At 43.5% G+C, this 27,896-nt stretch overlaps 2 protein-coding genes and 1 long non-coding RNA gene across 9 annotated transcripts in view; 2 read left to right on the top strand and 1 right to left on the bottom strand.

The window, feature by feature from the left end:
• The window catches only part of efr3a (EFR3 homolog A (S. cerevisiae)), a 99,739-nt gene extending 91,022 nt beyond the window's left edge, over positions 1 to 8,717 (top strand). For all 3 annotated transcript variants that reach the window (XM_071492296.1, XM_071492298.1, XM_071492295.1), the window contains 5 exons: positions 1,387 to 1,472; positions 1,625 to 1,673; positions 1,826 to 1,929; positions 2,021 to 2,070; positions 2,703 to 8,717. In XM_071492296.1, coding sequence (XP_071348397.1) covers positions 1,387 to 1,472; positions 1,625 to 1,673; positions 1,826 to 1,929; positions 2,021 to 2,070; positions 2,703 to 2,808 — 395 coding nt within the window. In that variant the 3' untranslated portion in view covers positions 2,809 to 8,717. The remainder of the gene's footprint in view (positions 1 to 1,386; positions 1,473 to 1,624; positions 1,674 to 1,825; positions 1,930 to 2,020; positions 2,071 to 2,702) is intronic.
• Positions 8,718 to 8,829: 112 nt separating this feature from the next.
• On the bottom strand, positions 8,830 to 26,926 carry oc90 (otoconin 90). 4 transcript variants are annotated; one of them, XM_071492293.1, is made up of 22 exons: positions 26,260 to 26,926; positions 23,766 to 23,817; positions 23,368 to 23,436; positions 22,147 to 22,321; positions 21,387 to 21,493; positions 20,984 to 21,115; positions 20,727 to 20,774; positions 19,464 to 19,529; positions 19,161 to 19,271; positions 18,138 to 18,215; positions 17,806 to 17,895; positions 16,384 to 16,533; positions 15,978 to 16,151; positions 14,971 to 15,075; positions 13,785 to 13,886; positions 13,284 to 13,445; positions 12,821 to 13,078; positions 11,407 to 11,505; positions 11,135 to 11,306; positions 10,578 to 10,684; positions 9,941 to 10,208; positions 8,830 to 9,285 (listed from the first exon to the last, which is right to left on the bottom strand). In XM_071492293.1, exons 2-22 carry the CDS (start codon positions 23,806 to 23,808, stop codon positions 8,994 to 8,996), a joined length of 2,808 nt encoding a protein of 935 aa, XP_071348394.1. In that variant the 5' UTR covers positions 23,809 to 23,817; positions 26,260 to 26,926; the 3' UTR covers positions 8,830 to 8,993. The 4 variants fall into 4 exon arrangements, 3 of the variants coding, with proteins under 3 accessions (XP_071348394.1, XP_071348393.1, XP_071348395.1); XM_071492292.1 differs by having other exon boundaries at positions 23,766 to 26,926; XR_011693001.1 differs by having other exon boundaries at positions 9,145 to 9,285; positions 10,565 to 10,684; positions 23,766 to 26,926.
• Positions 10,202 to 15,193, top strand: LOC139629585 (uncharacterized). Of its 2 annotated transcripts, XR_011693002.1 has the most exons (5): positions 10,202 to 10,453; positions 10,601 to 10,702; positions 11,127 to 13,099; positions 13,294 to 13,486; positions 13,747 to 15,193. It is a non-coding gene; the product is annotated as an uncharacterized lncRNA (long non-coding RNA). The 2 variants fall into 2 exon arrangements; XR_011693003.1 differs by lacking the exon at positions 10,202 to 10,453 and having other exon boundaries at positions 10,546 to 10,702; positions 13,294 to 13,417.
• Positions 26,927 to 27,896: the final 970 nt, after the last annotated feature.

The following is a 27,896-nucleotide window of genomic DNA, read 5'->3' as shown; positions in this document are numbered from 1 at the left end:
GTGTGTAATGTTACTGCAGACACTTTCTTTTTTAGCTGTGCAGCTTTAGTCTTTGTTATTAATATAAAAGAGGATGAACGGTGGCTGCGGCCTGGTGCTGGGCAGGTGGTTACCACTGAAGAGTCTGAAGGACTCGAACATCTGGTCTGTGCTTTCAGAGAAGAAGAAAAGCAACGGGTCAAAAAACACTGTGCTGAACGTGGTGAAGGACCAACCACACAGCTATTACAAGCTAATGCCAGCAAACAGATGGTCTCCATGGAAACAGTCGAATGTTACTGCTGCAAATGCCTCAACTATTTTCCTTTTACTAAGGAAACTTCTTAAGGGATTCTGTGCAACACCCTTAAGTGACTCCCTCAGCTAAGGAGAAATTACACTGTAACTGCTCCACTTGAACAGAAAACTGCGGGTGTGTTGTGCAGCCGGCCCCTGGTTCTGTTCACTGCTTCCTTGTTGTCATTGATCTTGAAATGAAAGATAATTCTGGTGGAGTTTTGTATTATAGAGAAGAGTGTGAGGCAAATGTCAAAACTCTCTCTCTGTCAGCATCTCCAACCTTTTGTCTGTTCAGATCAGTTTCCTCATTAGAGCCTTTAGTTCAGGCTCAGAGTCGTACCTGTTCAAAGGTCACAGTGACTCAGACGAACAGCTGCTCTGCGTTTCTCCTTCCTCTCAGCTCATCTGGTCGTCACCTCTCTGACCCCCTGACCTTGACTCTGTGTCCGTCCTCAGGTGGAGACAGTAGCTGCTCCTCTCTGGTTTTTATTTTATCAGAGCAGTGGGGGGGGTGTATCGCTCTGCAGGATCAGATCAGGTTATTAAACAAAAACATCAGAAGAGATTTAAAGTCTGTCTGTGTGGAAAAGGGAGTTTGGTGTTATCAGGTGGCCTCAGAGGACGAGAGAACGAGAGCTCATCCTGGAGTGAAGCACTCAGCCCTGGCTGCTGGTGGGACGTGTCCAGCCCTGCAGCCCGACCTCTTCATCGAGGCAGTGATCATTCAAAAAATCAAAGTCGAGTGGACTGCGGACATTTTTGAACAAAAGGTTTTATTGTGTAGTTGACAGTAATTACAAACTGTAGTGAATCACAGACGTCTTCATTTGTTATTCACATTGTTCATGAAACTATTTAGGGCTGGACATCAAACCTCAAAACATTTAGAATGTAATTAAAACCTAGAACTAAGTATCCAAAGCACTGTGAAGTGCTGCTCTATCTATCTGTCTCTCTCTCTCTATCTATCTATCTATCTATCTATCTATCTATCGCTCTGTCTCTCTATCTATCTCTCTCTCTCTCTCTCTCTCTCTCTCTCTCTACCTCTCTGTCTGTATATGGGGTTGATGTGACTCAGGAGACACTGTCCCTGTCGTCCTGTAGATGAAGACCGTCTGACAAGGAGGAAGAGCTTCGTGGACACCATCTCCCTGCAGGTGGACATCATGTCCAGCAGCCTTCCAGACAAGGTGGGTCCAGTGTGACCTGCACTCAAGGCTTTAGAGGCCAGAACAGAAATATTAGACATGATTTACATTCAGCTGCATCTCTGCTCGGCGGTGGATCCGCAGGCTGTTCTCAGGACAGCGTTTGATCCCTGTGTCTTCTGATCTTCCTGCAGTCTCAGCTGGCGGAGGAGATCACATTCGAGACCCTGAAGAAGGCCATCGGTGAGATCAACACACCCGTCATGTTCCCCTGACTGCACCCTGCAGGGAATTCCACATATATGGAATTCAGTTTTTGGATCATGAGAAAAGAACTGTCTTTGTAAAGTCATTAAAAATGAAGCTACGTGGAATCTAACCTCTGTCTGTTTCAGACACCACCGGGCTGGAGGAGCAGGAGAGAGAGAAGAGGCGTCAGGTGATGGAGAAGTTCCAGAAAGCTCCGTTTGAGGAGATCGCTGCTCACTGCGAGTCCAAGGTAAAAAAGACAACTCAAAACTGCAGTTAAGTGTTGATGAGATCAAGCCTCGGCATCCAACCTGTGTTTACTCTGGTGGGTGTTTCCTCAGGCGAACATGCTGCAAGACCGACTGGCACAAATCTTTGAACTTACGATTCGGTGAGTTTGTCGTCTTTTTAATAACAGAATTTCATCTTCTGTAGATGTTTGTTCATTGTCTACATCTAGTCTTGCTCGTCCTCCTCCTGGGTCGATCTGCTCTAGATATTGTTTGTTTTTTCTAAAAGATCAGCCAACATCGATAACAAATATAGAAAACTTCACCAATCTTTGTCAAAATGTGTCGTTGTGGATGATTTAGTCATCTGCAGCGCGGGTTTTCTGGTCGTTTGATTTTCCTACCTCTTAATCTAACGACCTAAATATTAGAAAACTACAATGCTACTATGTTAGCATTTCCATTATTGAAAGATTGCCAGGAAACCACAATAATAAAGACCCGTGTTGTTACCAATAAAATCTCTTTGCTAAACCTGCTAAATGTGAACGTGCTGTGGTTGTTAAAGGATGATTCTACATGTTTATCTCAGTGGTTCCCCTGAAAAGCCCGACCCCGCAGTGACTGTACCCTTTAGGACATGCACTGAAATAAGCTCCGTAATAAAGGATCAACTGCTGACTCAGGAACAAAGTCAATGTTAAAAACATCATCTTTTCACCAGTTTCACTAATCAGCAATTAAGAAAATCTAACTGAACTCTTTGCACCCCCCCCCCCCCAAACACCACCAGGCCTCCCCCCAGCCCATCCGGAGTGGTTTCCATCTCAGCGGGACACACCCAGCACCAGTCGGTACCTGTCTACGAGATGAAGTTTCCAGACCTGTGTGTCTACTGAACAGAAGCATTAAACACACACAACAGCTGAAACGCAGAATGCAAAATTAAAAATGCTGAAAAAGAACAATACAATCACAATCTGGTTCAGCACAAAGGTGTCAGGAGCACAAAACGCTGCACAACAGCCTTCAATCAGATTTAAAGGTTAAGTTTCCTCAGTCTCACGTTTTCAATCTGCACTTTTTAAAAAAATCCTCTGATGTGTAATCGAGCTTAAACCCACCAGCTCTAAATCAACCGTCTCCCTTCACTTTGCTTCACCTCGCCCCTGAAGCTAAACACACCTGACGCTACAAAGAACAACAACAGCATCAAAAACAAAACAGCTTCCACTCTGAGATTTCAGGGATTTGATGCTGAATCGGACGTTGCTTCCCAACAGGACTCTGCTCCAGTCAGTGTGGTCGAGCCAGAGCTTCAAACCTTGTACATATGCTCGTAGTCTAAGAAGAACCGGTTAGGGTTCGTAGGACCGGCCAAAACCAGTTTCAGGATGAAAACCTGAAGCTGGTTTTAGCCGTAATGTTTCTGCCTCCTAACAAGTGTCTGTTGTCCCGTTGGTCCGTCAGTGTCATGAGTAGACATGTACATTATATTATCCGTCAGCTATAAAAAGTGAGGAACCGGAAGACGGCAGATTAGTTTTAGGCTCGATGCTGCATGGCTGTTCCACCCGGTCCTCTCTCTTCAGTCTTTGCTGTTTAAAGGTAAAAAAAGCATCAACCAGTTAAAAGTCTGAAGTGAAGTGTCAGCACAGAGGCTCTGAACAGACGAGCCACAGCACTGTTCAGGTCGTGGACGGCTGCAGTGGGACGGTGAAGGTTTGTGAAGTGGCTCATTTATAAAAACGTGTAATTGTAAATGCGAGAGGTCGACAGAGCCTCAAAGCTGTGACACGTGATGACCGAACAAACAGGAAGTGGCGTCGTAGCTGCAGGGAACGTGGGGAGTTTTGGTCGATCATGTTTTGAGCAGCTGAGTCAAACAAATTTCAGAAGGTCTTCCTCAAAACTGAGCCAGTCGACAACAAACAGGGAGAGGTTCATATTTAAGGAACAGTTCGTAACTTCAGTTACTGATGAACTGTCAATAAAATGTTCTGACATGTAGAATTAAATCAAGATTTTATTGCAGAGGCAAAATGTGACAGATCGTTGCTGTGTTGTCAGACATCTTTAGCAGCAACAGATCATGAACTAATGTGAAATGTGGAATCTTCAGGGTGTGAGGGACAGTTCCATCTGTTTATCTGGATCATACAGTCGTTTATCTGGATTATTCTGCAGCGGCACTTTGGCTCAACATATTACAGCACTGTTCTTCATATATATATGTGGTGGTTACCCCATGTATCCTGCACACACACACACACACACACACACACACACACACACACACACACACACACACACACACACAGACCTGTCTGAACGGCTGAACAAACCTAGTGCACGTTCCTTTTCATCATCCAATCACACATGGACACAGAGCAACGCTGCACAGCAACAGTGTCGAACCGAGTGAACGAGCCGTCTCAGAGTGAGATATTGAAGATATGAGACAGGAAGCTGCAGCTGGTCCGTCCCTGTCTGAACACCTTGGACTCGACTCGGCTTTAACTCCTCACTGCTCTGTTGGCAGCTTCTAAAAAAACCAAAACATGTCCCGTTGCCAAAGATTCAAAATGTCTCAATCTGTGTGTTTTCTGAGCCAGTGTCCTGTGAGGAGCCTCCTGGAGAGTTTCATGACACCTCATCAGAGTTAACCTTAATATTAATCCAGCTGTTGATCATTAGGTAACGTCTTCGGCCGCGCTGATACAAAGCAGAGACACTTTGGAGGATTTAATCGTCAGGACTCAACCACGAGGCCACGGTCTGTTTCCTAAAGAGGCGCAGGAGGCGATTTCTGGAATGAGATCCTTCGTATGTGGCGGAGCTGCAGCTGCGGTCTGTAATAACAGATGGTTATCAGCATTTTCTCTGATCTGAGCTCAGCGCAGGAAGAGAAATCCCTCCAGCTGGAGGCAGACACCTGCTGCCTTTGTTTGGTCTGAGCAGCTGTTTAGAGCACATCTCCACCTTCACTTCATCTGAGGTTACAGGTCGGTCATTAAACGTTGGCTTGTTGAAGGGGATGAGATGGAGAAGTGAGTGTAGCAGAGGCGGAAGGAGTAGTTGTGCAGTTTGAGTTCTGCCCAGCAGGATGTGCTGCTTGTTTTTCTCCGTGGTCGTGTATGTTTCAGATGGTTTTGTATGTTTCAAGTCGTGGAGCTCAGGTTGTGTTGCTGAACAAAAGGTCGGCCGAGTGCAGAATCACCAACATGAGTCTGAGAACTCAGAGTTCAGTTCTAAGCTGCACCTCTGTCTCTATGGATCCGTGTTCAGCTCGCTCTGTGGGGGGGTCATGCCCGTCCAGCAGCATCACTGTGGGGGACTCGGGGGTGGCTGCACTAGCACTGGTGCTACCAAGCGTCTCCACTGTCTCTGATTAGCTGCTGATGATGATGATGATGATGATGATGATGATGGTAACCGTGGGTCATGAAGGCTCGCACTGGAGCGAGCGAGCGAGCTGATTGGCTGTGGTTGATAAGATTCTGAAACAGACAGACACCTGTTGTTTGCCTGTGTACAGCTCGGAGATGCTTCTTTCAGCCTTTTGAAAGTTGAAACAGCCGTTGGTCCAAACTCGTCTGTCGGACACGGGGCCCACCTCACTTCCCTTCACCTCAGAGGCTCCATCTGAGGCTCCGAATACTGAGCTTTGTTATTGAAATCCAATGACCATGTGTCTTCAAATACAAAGACCCATGAGCAGATGTTGTCGCTCAGATAAAGGATCTGGATCCAGACTGCAGGTCTTTGTGTTCCTCTGGGCTAAATGTGATTTTATAGCCTGTAACATTCTGCGAGCGGCTGGTGATTCTTGGAACAAACCAGCCAGTGTGAGCATTAGCTAATGTTAGGAAAACCAGTGTACAGACTATAAACTGTGTAGAATTATCCTCCGCTGATGCATCATCGTCTCCACATATCTGCGCTGCGTAACGTCTTAGCTTTACATGCAAACTCTTATGATTTAAAATCATAGTATCATAGCTGTACTGTAACTGCATGATATCTTAATATCAAGTTGGGATTTTATCTAGAAACAAAAAAAAAAAATCCATCTAAACAAGTTATTTCATCGACTGGATCCTAAAATCTGGTTTCTGATCAGACAGGTTTTTACAGGTGAGCAGTGGATCAGTTGTTTGTTTAGATGTGGCTGGAACACGTGATCACTTCCTCTTACGAATGTGTCATTATAACAGTATATCATATATATTTTTGTACATTTTTTGCATCATGTATCGTTGCCTGGTAGAGATTTAGAGAGGGAGGTTTATTCTTGTCCATCACGTTTATCAAAGTGAAACTAATTCAGTTTTTTGTTGTTTACCGTGAAGATGACGGTTCAGGGTTTCAATGGGATTGTGCAGTTCTTATCAGTGTGGGAGAAATCACATTTTTGAAAATATTACTTGAGTTTTTTTATTATATTATAGATATTATAGATTATATCATTTAAAATATGATGAAAAAGTAATGAATATTATATGAGAGAGTCAGATGTCAGTTATTTTTACATAATACAGAGTAAATGAGTAAATCAGTGCAATCTGCTAATTCTAGCATCTAGATTTTTTTTTCTTTTCCAAGAAGTTGCAGCTTTGGTTCAGACTCGACGTTTTCGATATGAAATGTGTGTTAGTTATTTCAGATTGTGACGGGAACAAACTGAAGGACCGCAGCACAAACAGCCACTTCACCAGCATTAACACAAGTGCAAACTGCTTCCACCTTTAATTTTGATTCACCAGCACCAGCGTTCAAATGCCCTTTAAGTCCATTTATAATGACTGTGTTCTGTAATCTGAAGCCTGAGGCTATTAAGGCACTTTACAGCTGGTAGCGCCCAATTGCAGCAGTTTGCATCACACATCATTCTCATGTTCTCTGAGTCGAATCTGAACACACAGACGTGATATGACTCACTGTGATTTCCACTTTGAGAAGATCACTATCTCTGATGTCCAACACACGAAAACGTCCAGAAATCTGCTCAGAAATCACAGGGAAAAAAAAGATCCTCCTTTTAACTGCAGAACCAACGTGAGAAACAACGTGTTTTTAAGTTTTCTTCAGTGTCACATGAATCCAGTGACAGTTGTCTGCACATCCATGGGAACACTGCTGAAAGGAACTGCTAACAGCAGATTTGGCATACTTTTTAACAGTGCCAACTTTTTGCCAAAGCCTCAGGTTGTAGCTCACAGCTGGCTCGCTGAATCCATGGCAACATTACACTTCCTGTTCTGTAGTTTTGTAGTTTCTATATTTAAAGGATGATTGTACCCTGAGGTGAAGTAAGTCAAAGAATAATAACAGAAGTGACATAGTCCAATGATAATGATAATCTAATAACATCAATAGTTTTTAAAGCTGCAGGACAATGAAAGGTTGAAGCTGAGATTTTGCTCTTTTAATCATGTTGTGTAAACAAATCTACAGTCTGAATTTTCACCTCTGAATCTGTCCTGAGCTGCAACTTCTTCACCACAGTGAGAGGTGACTGATGTTTGAATCAGAGCAAATGATCACGGAAGAGTCTGAAGCTTCAGCTCAACGACTCTCTGCTGCTTTTGATAAATGAACATTATATTGAATAGATTGAGCTCGATCAGTCATTTGAAGCGTCGCAGCAGATGTTAAAATGAAATGCTGAGCAGTTAATCTGTTACAGTGAAATATGACTTTGTGTTTGCACTTTGATCACCGTGTACCTGGTACTATAGCAAAAACAAATCAGCACTGATTAGTGTTTGGTACAAATGGATGAATAGAGATTTTTTTTTGTCCCAATGTTCAGTTTGTGAAATGTTGTATTCAATAATAACTTTGTGTGAAACTGTAAAAAATGTCCCTCTTGACCAGTGATTGAAGTAATTAGTAAATGAGTGAATGGGGTGAAATGACTTCACTGCTGACCTGCCTTACTCCGGATGCTGGACGATGAACATTTCTTCACTTTTCAAGACGGACTTTTGTGCAGAAAAATGACGAGAACAACAAAAAACTGAGCTTCTGATGATGTTTTCTTTTCTTTTTTTAATGTTGGTGATGCAACAGTTTGTGTTTTTGTGCCAGTTTTAGAGATGAAAGTTGGTCACGTGTGTTCAGCCTTCACAGTGACGGACTGCTAAAGCTCGGCTTGGTTTCAGCACACTGATGATTTTAACCACTGGGAGGCGCTGAGGCTCGGCTCCAGCTGCAGGGCCAGGAAACAGGTTCAGATTTCCACACCTGACTTTAGCATCTGCTGCAGTTCACAGATAAACTTTAACTCTCGGGAAGTTGAGCATGTTCAGTCACTGTTTCCTGCTTCATTAACTTTATCCAGAAAGTGCTGAATCATAAAAAGTTCATCTGAGAAATAATCAAACTTGTTTTTTATGAATGAGGCAAACGTGACAAATGATTATTGTATTAACAGTGAATTTATCAGCTTATTATCTTCTGTTCTGTCTACTCAGGACTGAGATCAGCTGAGAGAACGTTTGTAACATGATTCATTTGTCACAGTCGTGTTCAGGTCTTCAGATCATTGTTTTGTCAGATCAAGAGTCTAAACCTTTCAGTTTACACCCATAGAAAACAGAAACTCCTCACACTGAAGAAGCTGTTCTACATTTTGTCATAACTGATAAACAACTGATCAATTTACCAAACTTGATGGTGAAATTATTTCCCTGAGCCACAGCGGCAGCAGAGCCTCAGCATCTTCTTACAAAGCCTCTATTTAATAGGAAATTGTGCGTCGAGATTAATGTTCAAGAGACGATAATAAAATGTTTCTATCAAATGTGTTGAGCTGTGTTGTCTTTGTTTCCATCGGCGCTCTGTTCAAAGTGTGTGTTTGCTTTTCTTTAGATATTCTGAATAAATTCAGTTCGGCCCTTTTATGTATTGATTGATTTATTGATAGATTTTTCTAAAGGTCAGTTCCAGGTCACAGATCTATGAAGAAAACCTGAAGAGCAAAGTCAGCGTTTGATTTTTAATGTTTTTCTATAAATTACAACTGACAATAATCTTCACGTCCCCGAGCTGAAAAACAAAACATTCAGTACATTCGCTTCTAGTTTCCCTCCTCTTCCTCCTCCTCTTCTTCTCCTTCGTCCTCTCCTCCCCCCTCCTCCTCCTCTTCTTCCTCCTCTTCATCTTTCACCCCGGCCCCCCCTGGCGGTCTCCTTGCTGGTCGCTGCCCTTGGCTCTGGCCTGCACTCGGCCTGTGGTTGTGGGTTTGAATCTCGCTGAGTGTCGGCGGCTCTCTGCTCTCCTCACTGGAGACGGGAGGAGGAGGAGGAGGAGGAGGGGATCCAGCAGGAGGATTTGACCTCTCTTCATCCTTCAGGTCAGAGCTTTCATCACTGCAGACAGACAGAAGTGAACATGAATCAACTCTGTGAAAATGTGTGAAAAGATTTAACTCAGATTTGTTTTAATGTGTTTCAGCAGAACAAAGTCCAGGATCTGGTCCAGCAGCAGAGAACTGTGTGTGTGTCTCATCTTGCTTGGTCAGTGTCAACAAGGTCAGTAACACTTGTAATTCACCCACTCAGGGAGCGACCGTCATTGTTTCCAAAGGTTCCTGTTCCTGTTCCCGTCCAGACGACAGCACGCCTCTGGAGTTTTCAAAATAAAACGGGTCCAGCAGCGTTTCTGAAAGTCTCAGGTGTTTAACTAGTGTTAGACAGCAGCAGGGAGCATAGCAACAGAGACAAGTTTTAAAAGTAAAACGTAGAAGCGTCGCCTGAGGCGTGCAGGTCACAAATAAAGTCACTTTGTAACCACATAAGTTTTAAATGGAGTTGAAGATGATTTTTTTTGTTTTTCTAGGACAAAGACCTGCAGAGTTGTGACCTGAGTGTTGTGATTACTTCATAACCAACAGGTACAAAGTGCCTCCGAACTTCATTATCACAGAGCAGCGAGGATGCTGGGTATTCACCTGTCATTTAGCACCATGATGATTCTCCAGATGTGTTTTAACAAGATTAACAGGTGACGTGTTTCTCCTCTCACCTGTTCTGAACTCGGCCTGGAGGAGGTGTGTTCGTGTCCTCTGCTCCACCGGCAGCATCAGAGTTCCCTCCCTGCAGCTCCTCGCTCTCCTCGCTGGACTGAGGGGAAAGCCGTGGTTTGGGGGGTCTGCTGGCCCGGCGGCAGGGGGGCGGGGGTCCGCGGCACTGTTGCGACTGCAGGCTGTGGTTGAAGTGGGCCGCTGCCATACACTCCGCGGTGGTTCTGTCGCACACGCACTGCAGTTTGTCGCACACAGAGACCCCCTGACCTGAGGCAGAGAGGGGACGAATTACTGAACCACCAACGTGAAGACAACTCAAGATGTTTATCCTTCCTCATGACCCTGAGACTCAGATTTAAAGGACCGCTGTGCAGGATTTAGTGACATCTAGTGGTGAGGTTGCAGATTAATAAACCTGTGAAAGCCTCTAGTCTCTGGTTTGTCCGTTCAGGGCTACTGTAGAAACGTGGCGCTGCATCATGACGGGCTCCGTAAAAGATTCTCCGTTTCAGGTGATTTATCACTGATGAAAACACACTCATCAATATTATATTTCATTTCTGCCAACAGTCCCCCTGAATCCGACACACTGGTCCTTTAAAAACACCGAAACGCTCCCTGACCTGTTGAACTCACATCGTGGCTTCCCGCTCTCACAGGAGATCTGGGCGTTGAGCTTCCTGTCCGACCTGCAGCCCATGGAGCTGATCTGGTTCATGCAGCAGTGGTGGAAGAAGCAGCACCTGATGAGGGAAGTCCAGGTAGCCTGTTAGCTTCATGTAGCACGGACACATTTTACTGCACAAAACACAGAATATTCAGTTCTTCCTTCAACTGGAGACATGTTGGGAGTTTGTAGTCTCAGCAGCTGCTGTGATGGTAAATGAAACTGGCAGCTGCCTCTAATATTGGCTGATCATTAATTGATGTAATAAATTTGACCATATGTGTCAGTTAAAGGAGGTCTACAGCGTTCAGAAACATGCAGGAGTCCAGTGTTTAAGGAGAAGGGAAATACATTCAGTATGAAGGATAAATGTTGAATGCTTCTTTTTAAATCTGTTGTTGTTTGTTATCCATGACTCGTTCAGACCTCCAGGATAAACTGTGTGTGCTGCTCAGGGCACCTTCAGATTGTTGTAGTCGTCACTCGTCCGCTCACTTTCTGACTTCCTCCTCCTGCAGCTGCTCACCTGTCCAGCTGGTCCAGAGGCTTCCCGCCGCCCTCCTGTCCGCAGTAGCAGCCGTACATCTCGTACTCATGTGGACATCGTCCCGTCAGGCAGTGGAGCATCTCCCCCAGCGCCGGCATCTCCCGCCTGGCTCGACCGTCGCTGCCGTACAGGGTGAAGGAGCGGCTGCATTCTGCCGGGAGGTCGGAGGAGGAAACACAGGTCAGTGGCAGCAGTTAAAGAGCTGCTGGAGAAGTCACCAGTGAAACGCTGCCAGAGACACTGAGTTGTACCTTCGCTGTTGGGCTGTAGCTGTAAGTCAGTCAAGCCAACAGACTCCAGCAGGGACCAGGCGAAGAACGGCACCGTCCTCCTCTGAGCCACATCCCGGTCTGCCAACAGAGACGACACACTGAAGACGTGTTTGATATTCACACTGCAGCCTCGCTGTCAGGTTATAGCTCCCATGAGTCACTGCTGCTGGTTACAGGTGATACAGTCCTGCTGGTTTCATCGGAGCATGACCTCCGGTGTGCAGAGGGACAGCACCTGGTCTGAGGCCACTGACGCTCAGATCCTGTTTAAATGTGTGTGAGCTGTGTTCATGAGTGACAGGCCGGTCCTGTGGTCTTATGGTGGAAGGATGGTGACTTCCAGGTATCGGTCCGAAGTGTTGAGATAACGACATCATCCGGACAAAATGACTTTTTGTTGTTCTTTTTAAATAACAAGAGTTTCGTTATGGATAATAAAATAGTTAATAAGATTTGTTAAAAATAACAAACAATTGTTTTCTCCTGAAATCTTGAGATACGGGATAAAAAAGATATTTGCGAATTTTTATTTTGTAGGCAAACTCTCTAGAGGAAGTGATTCTGTGGGAAACTGTCGCTGCCATGATGGAGATGTATTTCACATTAACGCTCACTGTGGATGAAAGTGTAAGAAGCTTCTTCAGTTCAGGGTGGAGTCATTATAATTAAATGTAGGACTGTAAGATAATCTGTGGGGGCCACTTTTGGCCCACAGGCCACCAGTTGCCAACCATTGCTTTATGGTGACTATAATCATTAGCTGTAAAATAAACGTGATTACATTTAGAAATTCAGCTGCTACATCAGTTGTTAATTCCAGTAACGTGTTTTTTAACGTTTGTTTGTCTCAGAAACTACAGCCTGACACAGACCTCGGTGCTGGACGTGGTTTGTCTTGAGGAATATTCCTGCAGACTGTAGCTGTGATGTGTTGGTGTGGAGGCTTCAGGGTCTCTGTGCCTCTGGTGTGGTGAAAAGTTAGAATAATGTACTTAATTACAGATGAACCCATTATTCCCGCTCTTCAGGACCAGTGCTTCACCTCGTTTAACCTACAAACATCAAACCAGTCACGTTCTCCAGCAGCTGTCTCAGCTCCCCTGTGGATCTTTCTGTAGTAATGATCCAGTTTGCTCCTCTATAGTGAAATAATGAATTTATAGTCAGTGTCAGTGATGGGCTGCTGTTTCTCCCGGCTGTCATTACAGGCCACAGATTACTTCACTTAACTCCAATGACCCTTTAAATATAATTAACTTAATTGAGTCCCTGGAGAAATCTGCTTAATTTATTCTTTTCATTAAACCTGGAAAGTAAATGAAGAACACAGGGAGAGGAAGAAGCTGCTTGTATTTTGTACAAAAACATTTCACAGTTTTTGACCAGACTCTACCATCTGTGTCCTTCTCCTGCGAGCTGTCGGCCGCCTCTCCTTCCACACACGGAGGTTTCTGTGTCACCGTGGTCCCAGCCTCTTCCTGCGGCTCCTCCTCAGACGCAGCTTCGGTGGTGGTGAGTGACGGAGATCTCACAGCTGCTGCTGTTGTGGTTGGGGCGGACATGTTGACCTCTGATCGGGGTTTGACGGAAGTGACGGTTCTTATCGAGGTTGATGATGGTGGTGTTGTTGCAGATGTTGGAGGCTCCTGACCTGCGACATGAAGGATTAAAGGTTTGTGCAGTAATCTGACTTCTTAAGAAGAAGAGAATTGTGTGTTTAAATCAAATGGCACCATGTCTTAAGTTCAAAATCTTTGCTTTTAGTTTTAATATAATTAGAAGTAAATGGAATTTGTGTCTCTGTGGTAACAGTTTGATTAACTCCATCATCACCCAACGTGCTAATGAAACCTCACCCGTGTTCAGGGGACTGAGAGGAGCAGCAGGTGGTGGAGTCAGGTCCTCCTCCTGGGAACTGGCCGGAGCTGTGGTTCTGAGCGGCCTGGTTTCCGGGGGCGAGCCTCTGGTTGCAGACCTCGTCGTCACTCTGGTACTGACCTGTGGGCCTGGTGAGGTGGCTGTTAGCACAGAGAGGTTACAGAGTGAGGCAGCGATGCAGGTGAAGTCTTTGCATCACTGTACCACTGTCTGTGGCGGTGGATGAGGATAATTTCTCTGACACTTGAGGCAGTGATCATTAATATTCCTCACTTACACTTCGGTTTTTGCACAGATTAAATTAAAGCTTTAGATTTGCTGTTAGGTGGGTTTTGTTTCCTTTGGATGAAGCCAGGCCAGCTCATGTCTCTATGCTAAGCTAACCATGAATGGCTGTAGTCTCAATCTTATCAAGTGTGTTTCCCTGTTCCTTTAAACCAGAGTTCAGAGTTTGCCATGGAAACAAACGACACGCTGACCTGCAGTCGCCCTGTGGGAACCTGCGCTCTCCTCGCCGACACCCCGCCCTCCTCTCTCCTCTGAAGCTGAAGGTGATGCAGGTGTAAATGTGATGCCGGGACCTGAGGAGAGCAGAGCACAGAGGCCGTCACATATTAATACACTTGATTAAACCAAGTGTTACAGGAAAAAGAACTCAGCGTCTCCTGTTTCTTTTCCTGCTGGAGTTTAAAGTGTACACGATAATTATTATAATGTGAGGTGAGTTTTCTCCCCCTCAGGCCTCAGACAGCTGTCAAAGCCTCAGCCTGTAATTACACACGACCGCAGCCATCGAGAGGAAAATAAGCACTTTAGTAGTTATGTGTTTTTTACCTGACAGCAGGGATACACCATCAGATCTCCTCACTGTGTGTGTGTGTGTGACTCTGAGCCATAGAGCTCCATTGTTTCCACAAGTGTTAAAAAACATCAGTGAGTCACACTGTTACATCTTCCTTCATCACCATGAACACACACTCTTACTTAGTTTGATTCAGTCCCACACACATCATCCTGCTGCCCCAAATACTCACTACAGCACCACATGTGGATTAATCCGCTGCTGAAAATAGTCCCCAGCAAAGGCTTTATATACTTCCTCCTGTTTGCTTGATAAAAACTACTTTGAGCAGCTGTTTGAGGAAATTTCTGAGACATTAAAAAGAAACAAAACTATGAATTTCTAAAGTGTTTTTAAAGGAGTTGTTGCTATTGCTAGATAGCCAACGTTAGCATTAACAGCTGTTAACTCAGCAGTCTAGCACCAAGAGCAACTCTCTTGTTTTGCTTCTATCCTACTTCGGTTAGCATGCTAACCAGCTAGCTCTGGCTCAGTCGGCCTGTCTCGTCGTGCTCTGATACGGAGTCACTTTAGCGTCCAGGCTGCCCTGAAGAAGAAGCTCAGAGGACATTTTATAAGCTCTTGCTAAGACTGGTAAGTAAACAGCAGCTAATGCTAACATTAGCCATGTAGCAATAGCAAAACTTACAAATAGCTCTTTAAAGATTAAGTTCAGAAAATATAGAGAAAAACCAGATTTGTCTTGTAAACCACAACACGATCCAGAAGTTGCCTTTTACTTCCTGTAAATATCTCAAATTAATTCAGTTTTCCTCAGTAAGCCTACAACGAGACCCCGCCCCCGCCCGCCACAACAAACTGACCTGTTGGAGAAGCTGATGTCATCTTTGCTGTCAACGTCGAGCTTCCTGTTGCTGGTGTTGTCGTTGACTGTGTTTTGTCGGTTGTGGTTGTAAACACATCTTTGACTGAGGAAGAAGAATTAACGGGTTTAATATTCCAGATGTTTACCCAGCTGCTGTAACGCTGTCATTCCCCTTTGGGATGAATAAATCTGTCCTGAAATAAATACAGTTTTTAAGCCACCATCATTGTGTTTTCACTTGGTGTAAAATGTCAAATAAAAGCCTGTATTGAAATAACAGCACAAGCAAACAACCCTGCAGCAGAGGTGGAATTATCTGCACTATAATGACTCACATGGTAAATTCAGTCCATTTCCTCAGAACTAATTAATACAACAACACGGTCATGTCATCCTCACCCCTCTGTTTCAACACCTATACTGTTCTCATCCACTAATATTAACCCAAATTGCTTTTACTTTTGTGTTTATTGTCTGGTCTCAGTTAATCGCAGCACTTCCTGCAGATGTTTCACATGAGCCAGGAACGTGGGTGATTACTCCATTTGAGCTTCTGGATGGCTTTTACTGTGAAACATCTGTGCAGGAAGTGTTGAGCTTAACACTGGAGAGGAGAAAAACACAAAGCAGAAGAGGTTGGAATTGATCTGATGATTAAACTGATGGAGGCGCTGCTGTGGAAAGAGACACTACACTGAATTTATCGAGACAACAAGAAAACATGGAGCTGTGGTGAAGTTTGCTCCAATGGAAAATAAAACAGGAACAGATCAGAAAAACAGGCTTCTCACTAAAATGCTCTGGGATTTAGAAATAAAATCTCTTCTGTGATATGAACCTGATTCAAATTAAGAACAAAAGCCATTTTACATTTTAAAGTCTACATGTGTCTGGATGTGTTCAGAGACCAGCTCAGAACCTGAGACTTGAACGTTTACTCACGTCCAGCACTGAGTCTACAACCGTGTCTCTTTGTGGAGTTAGATTGGTCTCGCTGAAACTCACTGTACTCATCTGAAGCTTCCTGCTCCTCTTCATCACTGTCATCCTCCTCTTTCCCGTCTTCCTCTTCTTCAGATGACTTTGAGGGCGTCGTGGGGAATGTGGGTGTTGATTTCCCGATTGCACCGTTTTGTGATTTTGCTGATGTCAGCGATGAAGTCGTGACGATGACTGAAGCTGCAGAGACGTCAGATATAATTGATCAATAATAACAAAGTGAGTTTTTCTTTTGTCAATAAAACGCTCCACTGAGTGTTCAGTTGGCTTTTATGTCACTATAATAGATTTTCATTTTTAATTGACCGTTATTTGAATTGTTTTTGGAGTACGCTCATGTGTTATGTTTTTTATCAATTTCAGTGCAGTGAAAACATCAGTGTGTTTTAAATTTAGAGAAAAACATCCTCACCTTCCTCAGATGACTCCTCCACAGTTGTAGTTGTCAGCTCACTGGGAGTTGTAGTCCTCAGAGGAGTTGTAGTCCAAGCGGGTGACATCGTCGGTGAGGAAAGTTCAGTCGGCTCTGACTCTGCTTCACTCAGTGACAACAAAACTGAATCTGCAGCAGAGAATTTTAAAATATATTTTTAATATGTTGTGATGTGTGAAATGATCTGAAATGAATATGTAAATAAAACCTCTGAAATCATAAACAGCCTGAGTCTAAAGTAAAACTGTCTTGTTTTCATATCATCACTGTTAAAAAAGTATTTAACCCTTTTTAAGATATTTCTCTGGGTTCGACTTCACGCAACTGAAAGTGGAAAAATAGAAGCAAGTCATCTGAATAATTAGTCTCATTAACACGACTAAACCATTTTCACTTGTTTACGAGGGAAAAAGGAAGAAAATTGTCTGTTATTGTTATAATTGTAGATTACATGGTGAAAGTGCACATGTTGAGGAATGGAAGGATGAAGCCAGAGGTCACAGCGACTGGTTAATGACTTTAATCGTTGTCGTTTTCCAGGAAAGCGGTTCAAGTTCAAAACCTGTCAGATCACAGCTCTTGAAGCATCTGCCTGTAGCTGTGTGGCCTCGAGAGAAACAGACTTACATGTTTTTTTTCTTGTTTTAATTCACTTATTTCATTGTATCTATGCTGTATATTTAATTTTATTATGGGTTTTTTTTCTTTGCTAATGTTATTAAAGCTTTTCAAATCTATTTTATTGTATCTCATTGTCAGCTTTCTTATTTAATTTGTCCTGTATGAAAAGTGCTATAAAAATAAAGTTTAACTGATTGATTGATTTAAAAAGTAAAAGGCGTCAGTGGAAGCTTGATGACACTGGATCTTGTGTGGCGAGCTAACAGCTAGATAGCAAACTAGCCTGGTTGCTAAGTATTCAAGACAAGTGTTTGTACCTCTCACTCCTGCAAATGTTGTGTTTTTCTTCAACAGGGTTATGTTACTTTACTTTACTTTACTTGACTTTACTGCTCACTGTCAAATTTCAAAGCTGAACGTATTGATTTATTTCTCCCCATCAATCTTGATGTTTTCATCTTAATAAACTGACTTTAGCCAAAAGTCTTGCTGTCAGACTGACTCAGTTTAACTTCCAGAAACTCATACCAGGATAAACAAAGCTGTTTCCAACGTTTCATTCATTTTTCAAAACGGTCTTATTTTTGTCTTTGCATGCATCACTTCCTGTGTGACCAGACTCAAAGTTTTTATGAATTAACTGTTCAGCTCTGGGAATCATATGAACACTATAACGTCATTAAAGTAAAAAAAAAAAAAACAAACCTCACCAACTGTTCCTTTGTATAAGAGTCTAGGAGCACATCCCTGTTATCAACACAGACGGTTCTATTGGCTCACCCAGGCTGATTGCTGGAGGATTGTGGGTTGTATGATCCTCATTTATCTCTTCCTGCTCGAGCGCTTCCTCTGTCGCAGTCTCATTCAAATCTGTAAAAGTGGTGACACATGAGAAGAGCGACAGGAAACGTCTGAGCCAAGTGAGTCATGGAGCAGCAGGAGACGAACAGCGGGGAGATTATTTCTAGTGTTCTGGAAGCTGCAGGATGGTCAGCGACAGCCAAATGTAATTATGAGCAGCTTAGAAATTAAAAAAAAAAAAAAAACAGGTTTGGCTGAAAAAGTACTTGAGAGAGGATTCACAGGAAAGACGTGTGAGGCAAGTGTTTTACCTTTAGAGATGACACTCAAGTGCATCGTCTCTTCCTCCTCTACCTCCTCTGCACCTCCTTCGCTTTCCTCAAACTCCTCTGAAAAAACACAGATTATTGGCCGAACACACACAAACACACACACACGGGGAATAAAAATTATTAACCTCATAGTGGCGCTAGAGGAAACATCAGACATTCATCATTACACGTTTTCCTCAAGGAACCATAAACATCTGAGCTACAGTTCATGAACATCCATGTAACCAGCATGACTAAAAACACTCAGGGCCATGATTGGTTGTACTTTACAAACTCTAAAAGCTTCTGCAAAAAAACAACAGCGCCCTCTACCTGCTCTGTGCTGTAAAGAAACTCACTGGTATCAGCCACAAACTGTATATAAAGATGGACTCCGCCCTTAACTCCCAGCTAATCCAAAAATGGGCAAAGAGGTGGGGCATGTGTGGAGCCGAGGTTTGTCTCAAGCAAACGCTCACCCAGCTGTCACTCAAAGAGGCCACGCCCTCAATTCTCCATAACTTTACTCCTTAATAAAATGTAAACAGGTGAGTTGTATAAATTCAGCCATGAAGGAGGAAATTATCTCTAGAGACCAGAACAGTTTCTGTACCAGGCTGTAAACATGTTTCTTTCTGCTGTAAAGACATTTGAACATGGGAGTCTGTGGGGACTGACTCACTGCTGGAGCCAGACTCTAGTGGTCGTTAGAGGAACTGCAGCTCTTAACACATTTCACTTTATTTATCTTTGTTAAAGTCCTCATATTTCCTCAACAATCTTCTGTAACCTTGATAAAGGTTTTTTATTCCTGCTGCTATGAAGGTCGCCCTCATGTGATCATGTTGCAGAACACCTGCACTTTTAACAGTACAGACCACACATCCAGGCGAGGGAGGGTATGTGTGTGTGTGTGTGTGTGTGTGTGTGTGTGAGACCCTTCTATCTTTAAATCCCCCAGGTGTTGCCCTCTGCTGGTCCCCGTGTTAAACCTGTGACCTGTGAGCCAATTAGACAGCGTACCAGCAGGCGTCGGTGGGGGGGGCGGGCCCGGCGGCGGGGTGGTGAGGTCACTGTCCATCCCCACAGTGTCACTCTGGTTTTCTACTCTGCCGGTCATTAGCGGCTCCATCTCTGAAGGCCAGACCATAATATAACAGAGTCAGATCTGAGACACGTGCTCCTGAGACAGTCTGAGTCACAGCTGAGATGAGGAAAGCTGCTGCTTCCTGTGTCACTTCATCTCCTTTCTTTACTTTGATCGAACAGACAGATTTCAGGTTCCCAGCCGCCATGATGGACGTGTGTCTTTTATTTATCTTTTACCTGCTGACAGGAGGGAAGAGTTGGACAGCTGGAAGCTCACAGAGTCGTTCACTGCTGAGAGAACATCTGGAAAGAGGAGGACAAGGACGGGCTCAGACCAACAGATACAGGATGAAAGCAGTTTATACAGAAATAAACTCAACAGCGTCAGTTAAACATCACGTCACGTCATCACTGTTTTAAACCTGCAATAACCTGGTTTTTGGCAACTCGGGGGCAGAAGAAGCAAGATTTCAGTTGCTATGGTTAATAACACTTCACACAACATGATCAGTCATGTGCAGTGGTGTTTGTGTCCAGCTGCTCCAGTATTGGACCGGGTCTTTTAGCTCTGGGTTTGGTCTGTGAACGTAAGCTACCATAGCTGAAAATATAGGCCATCGATTGGTTGTACTTTACAAACAAAAAACAAAAAGCTTCTCCAAAAACAGCGCCCTCTACCTGTTCTGTGCTGCTCTGGTATCAACCACAGACTGTAAATAAAGATGGATAAGTGGATGTAGATGTAACAAAGATGTAGAGCGGTTCTGAAGCTCAGAGTGAGCTGCTCCACTGTCACCATCTTGGCAGAGCCTGGTTGGATCTGACTCTCTGGGGCCACGACTTCAATGCAAAAAAGTGTTTCCATTTCACTTTTGCAAAACATTGCTTTGTCGAATGGTCTGAAAAACCACCTCATGTGAGCGAATATTTATTTTTTAACATTTTTTCAGAATTCACGTGTTTCCATTACTCATTTTTAACTTTGCAATTTCAAATTGTGCAGTGAGCAGGTAAATGCACCTTGTGTCTAATCCCTAGTTTCCTACCACATGTGAAGCATCTCAAACTATCTTTTGAGTTTTCATCAGTACCTCTGGTTTGAGTAAAGTCTTTATTCAAACAGTGAAACTGCCTGACAGAACTCCACAGTTCAACAGCCTCCTCTACCTCAGCTTCTTCTGGCTCAGCTCAAGCGCCGCGTCTATATTTGGACCTGACAGATCAAAGGAACTCTGTACCATCCTTGATCCTCCCTCATCTGTGCGTGGGCAGAAAGCTGCAGGATTAAACCTCAAGAGGTCATTGTTTTAATTGGCTGAGAGGCCCAGGGGTGTGACTCAGCTGTCTGCGTTTCCAACCAATCAATCTCGGAAACGCAGCGACCCGCCTGACATACTGTCTCGAGAAAACTGTTTTGGTAGTCCAGTCCTCAAAGCTGCCTGACTTGGTGTCATTTGATCAGAGACTCAGCTGAAGTGTGCAGACGTCACTCAGACTCACCTGCTCCTCTGAAGGCGTCGTCGGCCTCCACCGCACCGCCGAGCAGCTCTGAAACACAGGAATCAAACTGATGAGATCAATGCTCCATAAGGCAGCATGGAGAGAAAGCAGAGGTAATGATCAGAGGGAATTTTTCTGTTAATCGTGCAGGAAAGGCAGAGAATTTAAGGTGAGTGAGTCACTGGAGCTGCAGGAGCAGTTTCACTGCCTGACGCTGCAGGTGTAACAGGCCGCTGTGTCTCCTCTGATGAACTCACCTGTCTGATGTGCAGCGGAGCAGGACGACTGAGCGAGGCCCCTCAGTGTTGAGTTGTACGAGCTCTGACTCATGCACTCGATGGCCACCTGGTCACATTCACAAAACCTCTGCTCACACCAATCACCAGCATCTCAGAGAGAGAAAAAGACCATCAATCAATTTCCAGAGACGATGTAATATAAATAAAGACGTGGGACCAGTTTCAAAACGTCTATGTCTTCTGGGGAAATAGTGGAAGGATGACACTGAACACTGAATACAAAGCAACAGCCAGCAGCTAATTAGCTTAGCTTAGCTGCAGTGCCTTCCTGCCGTAAGTGTGAGGTTTGTGGCTGATATTCACTGCACAGATGCAGGAGATGGGTCGTTCTTGTGATGAAATGTCAAAGTGTTCACCTCACCACAGCTGCTGTTTGCTGGAGAGCAGGTGAGGTTGTGTGGGAGGGGCGGCAGCTCCGGCCTGCAGGGGGCAGCGTTCTGGTAGCACAGCCTGTGAGTCTCACAGCAGCTGCAGCGAAGAAGAAAAGACAGAGATACAACAGAGTCTATGGGTGTGGTCCATCGAGTTTCTACTTCTGTGGTGCATTTCCAGTAGCACGTGGAGGTTTATCAGAGCTCTGCAGGACACACCTGGTTTACGTGGACCTGCTGCATCCAGCACAAATACAAGGATCTATGGATCTAAGATAAATGAACAAACTCTTTAATTTTTACACATTAAGGAGTAAAACAATTAAATGAAGTTATCTAGAAGTAGGTGAATCTACTGTAAATAAAAGAGGCATAACTAAAACTTTTCTAATAAAAAGAGAAGCCTGAGAGAGGAGATGTAAAGCTCCACTGAGATGGTTTTTGGTTCTTAAAACCACAAAAATATCTTCACTTATATCAACACTTCAGATGCAACATGAAGAAAATGTAAAATATGGGACCTTTAAATGAGGAATATATCTCATGGGGGATGGGAGGGTTTGTTTATTAACAGACATGACTCTCCATCTTTTTGAAACTCCAGGTAGCCAAATATCTTTCTGCCCTTTTGAGTTTTGAGACTCTCCCAGCCCACTTTGCACACGCCCACCTCCAGCTTCTGAATTCAATGAAGCCACCATGCTGTATTTGAAATTCAGCAGCTGCATCCTGCTGCGATCTGAGTCTTACATGTCCAGAGGATCCACAGGGTTTCCAGCTGCCGCATATCTGCAGGAGCAGCCGTAATCTTCCAGGTCGCGTGGACAAAGCCCCGTCGTGCAGCGAAGTTTCAGAGCAAAATTCAGCAACGAGGGGAAATTATCAAAGAGTGAGTGGAGCCAGGTGAAGCGCAGGCCCAGACAATCTGCACAAAGAGAAGGAAAACAAGATGGAAACTGCAGAGACAAACACACAGAGGCTGCAAGCACAAAAGAAAAACCTACACAATTTCACTCTTTCTCTAAATGGATTTCCTCCATCTTGCAGGCGGAGAGCAGAGTGATTTAATCATAGATAATCCTGTTGGCGGGCTCCAGAGTCCAGAGAAGCATGCAGGGCAGAAAATGATTTAGGCCACAGCTCTCCACATGCCAGATGTACCCACAGTGCTGATCAGGACTATAGGTGTCCCACAACATCACAGCTGGTGAATCAGTCGACCTTAATGTCAACAACTGCACAAAATGTCACAGAAAGTCAGGCGCCGTGAGAGCAGCTGGAGGATGGTCCAGGAAACTAGGTGTCAGTCTGGACCACTACAGTCCGACCTGGACGAGACGCTGCTGCTGATTTCTAGCCTGAAGGCAACACTGACGCAACCGAGATTTGTCCAGTTACTAAATATTAGTAGCTTCACTTGGTTTCGACAAAAAATAATCATTACATTTTAAATTAAGAGGAAACTAACAAAAAACTAAACTAAAACTGAGAAAAAACTAAAAACAAAACAAGTAAAAGTAATTAAAACTAATCCGAAATTAAAAAGTCAAAATGAAAAAAAAACAACAAAAAAACAATTAAAACCTTGTTAAAGATTGAGTGAGATTCGATCCAAGTCTGAAGGCTTGAAAAGTGGCTGTGTATAACCTTACTGCTCTGTCTCTTTGGTTGGGGTTAAAAAGCATTCGTTCTGCATCTGCTGATAGAAAAGTTCCCTCAAATTAGCATATTAGTGAAGATTAAAGCAATTTGTTACCAACTGATGGTTGGCTCAGATATTTATCTGTATGAATCCCCATCAGCTCTGACCTTTCTGTAAACTGAATTCCCCACAGGCTTCGTTCAAGCGTCAACCACCGGTCACCAACAGGCTGTGATTAGCGGACTCATTAATGAATATTAAGCGAGGCCGTGTGTCTCATGTGACAAGTCATACTGCTCACAGTTTATTACGTAATGTTTCATCCTTACCGATCATGAAATCTGGATTTTGGTCACTGGCCTCTGGGTCCAGGCAGAAGATGGAGCTGGCAGAAAGCGCTGAAGACAAAGATGAGTAACAGTTGTAATAGCGATTTGATTAATGTACACAACATTAAACGGGCATCTTCCTTTATTAGAATAATCACATGAATTTATCAAGGAAGTCTGTTCCACTTTCAAAATGTTGTTTTCATCAGTCTCAACCCAAGTGAGGTTTTCTGTCTTTACTTTAACCTGAGCAGGTATCTACCTCTGTAATGAAGAGTACACAACGAGCAGTTTGAAAGATTTCCACAATAATCTATCCAATGAAATCCACAGCTGTACATTTCAATAACTTTAGTGTGAATGGATTTGGTCCAGATGCAGCTGAGCGATGCACTCACCGTTGGGACCAGCAGACAGAAAGAGGATCCACATCAGAAACATGGCTTGTACCTGCGTTCAGAGGGAGGAAGCTTCTGTTTAATGATCAACCTTTAATTAGGTGCAGAAAGTCTCAGAGCTCCTGTCATGTCAGGGTTAAGATGCACAGATGTTTCTCCACATCATTATTGTGAAATGAAGTTAAACTTGGAGGTTATTTCATTCCCTTGCTTAGCGTTTGTCTGTTGATTTTCTAACTACCACAGCTCATCAGATTCATTTTCACCAGCAGCAGTTCCCAGATGTTTCCTTACATTCACCACCAACATTTTTTTGTGTTGCAATCTAACATAACTTTGAATAAAAAAATGAATATATGCATGTAAATCTAATCTCTATCTACTGTATCTCAAGCTTAATCAATATTAAAGTCTCTACAGTTTCATTTTCTTTTGCAGAAATTAATTCTGGCCTTGAATGTTAGAAATCAATGTTGACACTGACAGTGGGAAATGGTTTGAATTAACATCATGTATATGCACTATCCAACAAATGCAATAAAAACTGTCCATGTGCTAAATACCTGAAATATTACAAAAAAAGGTCTCATTTTGCTTTGTATGTTGTTGTAATTCTCTGCACAGCCACAGGAGGCTGTGCTCAAGCAGAAATCCTACATCTGAGTTTTAACATCTGTTAAATAATATAACGCCACAGGAGGGACAAATGGGCTCTATGCTATCATTATTGCAAAAGCTCAGCGCGGCGCTCCCTGGCTAATGGGGGGACTTTACACCAAATCAAAGAAATGGACGTGCTCATCAGACAGGGACCAGAAATGTCAGGGTTTTTTTTTTTTTTTTTCATGTGTAATAGAGGCCTGGATTTAGCCTGATGTCTCCTATTCAGCTCCATAAATTAGTCCCATCATTACTTCCACGCCAAACGAGACGGACGACCTTCTCTGTTCGCTGGTTCGTGGTGTCTTTAATGGCTTCAAACAGCTCAGCCCACCTGTGGCTCCACGAGGAAGCGTGTCATTACTGTTACTCAAGCCCCAAGCACATTTCACTAAGAGCAGGGGCGCTGTCAGTACGTCTGGTGTCAGTGCAGCCTGTGGGAGGTCAGCAGCCTCATTGATGCAGTTATGTGCTGGCTGTCTTTAATGTCAGCGCAAAGCTAAAGTGGTCAACTCTGCATGTTAATGGGTCCAAACGACAACAAAGTCATTTATACGATCTACAGCGGCTGATGTTAAAGGACCCATTAAATGTTTTTTTTTTTTTAAACTCAGCAAACATGTTGGAAAAACACGATTGTCTCTGCATTTCTCTGCTTGTGAAATAGCCCCAATTAAATCTCAATAACTGATCACAAAAGGTGAATTGATTTCTGATCATGAATCCATCCTTCCTGACCAATCACGTTTCCCCATGTTGAATGCCACAGTGCCCATGAGCCTCAGCAGCTATTGCTATGACGACCAGATTGTTGATGCAAAAACTAAACACCACAACTGCTGACTTCGACCAAAATCTATTTATTCAAAAGTAAATTGATTATAATTTCTAAATGTATCCAATAAATTAAACAGTACTTTAAATCTCACTTCAGCGCAGCAACAAAATCACAACACCACCGCCACTGGCAAACCTCTGTAGCATGCTAACCGCTAACACAACAGGCAGCTGGGAACATGCTAGCTGCTGGCTAACTTATGCTAGCTTGATCCCTAACTGGACAATTTCTTTTGTAGAGCAGTTCATACCAATGATAACAGAAAAGTGGACAGCAACACATTTAATGAACAACAGGGTCCTGTGTTAAGACTTCATGTCCCCTCAGAGCTAAGCACTGTTGGTTTGACAGTTTCCTTTGAAGGTCAGTAAACTTGAGCTCAAAGCCAAAGATCTGCACAGATTTACTCTGTTCACTGTAAGTGAACCCACTGATTCCACAGGAAATAACTGTTGTACCAAAAGGTTTAAATACAGTTATGAACAAGCCTAAACTTTTTCATGCTAACAACAGTTTTCTAGAGTTAAGATAGTGTTTCGATTTTTGTTTTTGCAACTACAACACTTTACTTAAGGAGAAGGATTTGGTCATAATAGAGTTTCATTAATAAAATTTTGCCACAGACAGGGAACTGTTCAACAAGCTAACTTAAGTTGATTACTGTTGTAATAGTCAGGTTAACCAGGCAGAAAATGTGCTGGAAAACCAAAACAATGAGCTGAAAGTGTTTAAAACGCTCAGTGTATCTGCAGAGCTGTTGATAATTCTCAGTGGAATCGTCACAACAAACGACTACTTTCACATTTAGCAGAACCTTTTGATTCATCAAAAGGCTGAAAATGACAACTCACGCTATCCACATTACCCAAGTCCACTTTCACTTAACTCCTGTACTGTACAACACAAAATTACAGAGCAGCAACGAACCTCCAAAGCCTGAGCACAACAGTTAAAACTTCAACATGTCAAAGTGAAGAGCAGCAGAGAAAATCTTACCTTAGTTGTGGGTCGGCAGCTGCAGAAGTTGTGGTCTCTTCATTGAACAAAGGTTAGAGTTAAAGCCTGTGTCGTCGTAATGAATCAGACACAGGTCTGATGGGCATTAGCAACAACAGAGAGGTAGAGGCCTTTTCAGCGCTTTGGAGTGTTGTTCACCAACAGAATAAACTCAGCTCCACTAACTGTGGTTATCAGTCCTACCTGAGAAGGGGGGGGGGCACCTTTCGCTCCTTCAATTCAGGTCTTATTGGCTATCAGGTGACACCTGAGCAGGATCTTATCTTGGTTTGGTTCCTGTCCAGGTATTTGAGGCTTAAACGAAGGTGGGGTCCTGAAAGGGAGACCCACAGAGTGGTCTTTGTCCCGCGGGGGGCTGGATCTGTGACCCAGGGGTCAACCTGGGCTTATCAGATCCTCCCAGGAGTTCAGATCAATGAGTACCAACAGGGTGGGGGGGTGGCTCCTCAGTGAAGCAGATGAGCTGTGGGTTTAATAATAGTGGGGGGCTGATAGTGGGGCATTGTATGGGACAGGTGCATCTATGGGGGAGGATGGTGCAGATGTTTATGTCAGAAGTCATTCTGCAAACAGGAGGTTGATAAAATTACAGAAACAGCCATAGTGCGGCGGCTCAGCGACCAGGTAGGTACAAATTAAAGGTGAAAGACGACCCCCCCCCTAAATAAACCCTGAGAGCTTAGAGTTTGCACGTGCACACGTCATGACAAACATTGTATTGGTTCTTTTGGGCTAAATATCAATTATCCAAACATGACGAAGAGAATTTCACTGCAGTTTCATTCATTTTTCATTCAGTAAATGGTACTATCATCATTATCAATTCTAAATAATCAATTGCTTATATTAAACCCCAACTCAACTGTTTAAAATAGGTGCACAAGAAAAAATAAAGTGCTCAAAATGTGGCACTAATCCCTCACTGGTACACATTGTGTGAGATATTACAAAAATCAACCTGTAATCGACCTGTCGCTTGGAATCTCAATAGAAGTATTAATTGTCAGCAAAACAGACACAGGCTTCACCCTCCAAACATTTATCCTGGGAGAGCTGCACAGCTAAAAAACACTGGGCTTGCTTTGTTATACCAGCCTGTAAAGACTCCATCAATGAAGCCATCAATACAATATGAAATCAATCTATAACCTTACAAGACTTCTGATAGTTATTATCATTATAATGATGGCGGCTGCTGCTGTTAAATAATATACACTTATAGTAATATAAACAAGTGACATACCTTAGACTGCGCCAGGTAAAGGTGATGGCCTGGTGGGCAGGGCGGCGCTGAAATGGTTATGTTAGTGGTGGATTTGAACGGTGGACGCTGACATGAAAATGAAACTTTGGATTTCCTGAACCTCAACCTCAAACAGGATGCAATTCTGTAATGAAGTCTCAAGACACTGGAGATAACGAGTACGAATAGTCCTCAAAATATCAAAATATAACGAGAAGAATAAAGAGATAAATAAATAAAGAAGAATAAATAAAGAGAAACAGGAGTCCCAAGTGACAGAACAGATCTAAAACTGATAGACTTTAAAACACTGATTGCTAAGAGGGTGATACAGATAAGCATCAGAGATGGAGCAGGGGCAGCTGGGAAAATT

This window comes from Trachinotus anak, unplaced genomic scaffold, assembly GCF_046630095.1.
Source record: "Trachinotus anak isolate AG129_WGS33_773 ecotype Australia unplaced genomic scaffold, CSIRO_AGI_Tana_v1 ptg000012l, whole genome shotgun sequence".
NCBI classification, from domain to species: domain Eukaryota; kingdom Metazoa; phylum Chordata; class Actinopteri; order Carangiformes; family Carangidae; genus Trachinotus; species Trachinotus anak.
This window is presented reverse-complemented; position numbering and strand designations above follow the sequence as displayed.

Excerpts from the sequence above, each read along its gene's own strand:
- oc90 (XM_071492292.1), bottom strand. The coding sequence starts at position 23,808 with ATGTTTCTGATGTGGATCCTCTTTCTGTCTGCTGGTCCCAACG. Across the intron at positions 20,775-20,983 it reads CTCCGCTGCACATCAGACAG|AGCTGCTCGGCGGTGCGGTG; the intron begins GTGAGTTCATCA and ends CCTGTGTTTCAG. Across the intron at positions 13,887-14,970 it reads GACATCAGCTTCTCCAACAG|GTCCCGGCATCACATTTACA; the intron begins GTCAGTTTGTTG and ends TGCTCTCCTCAG.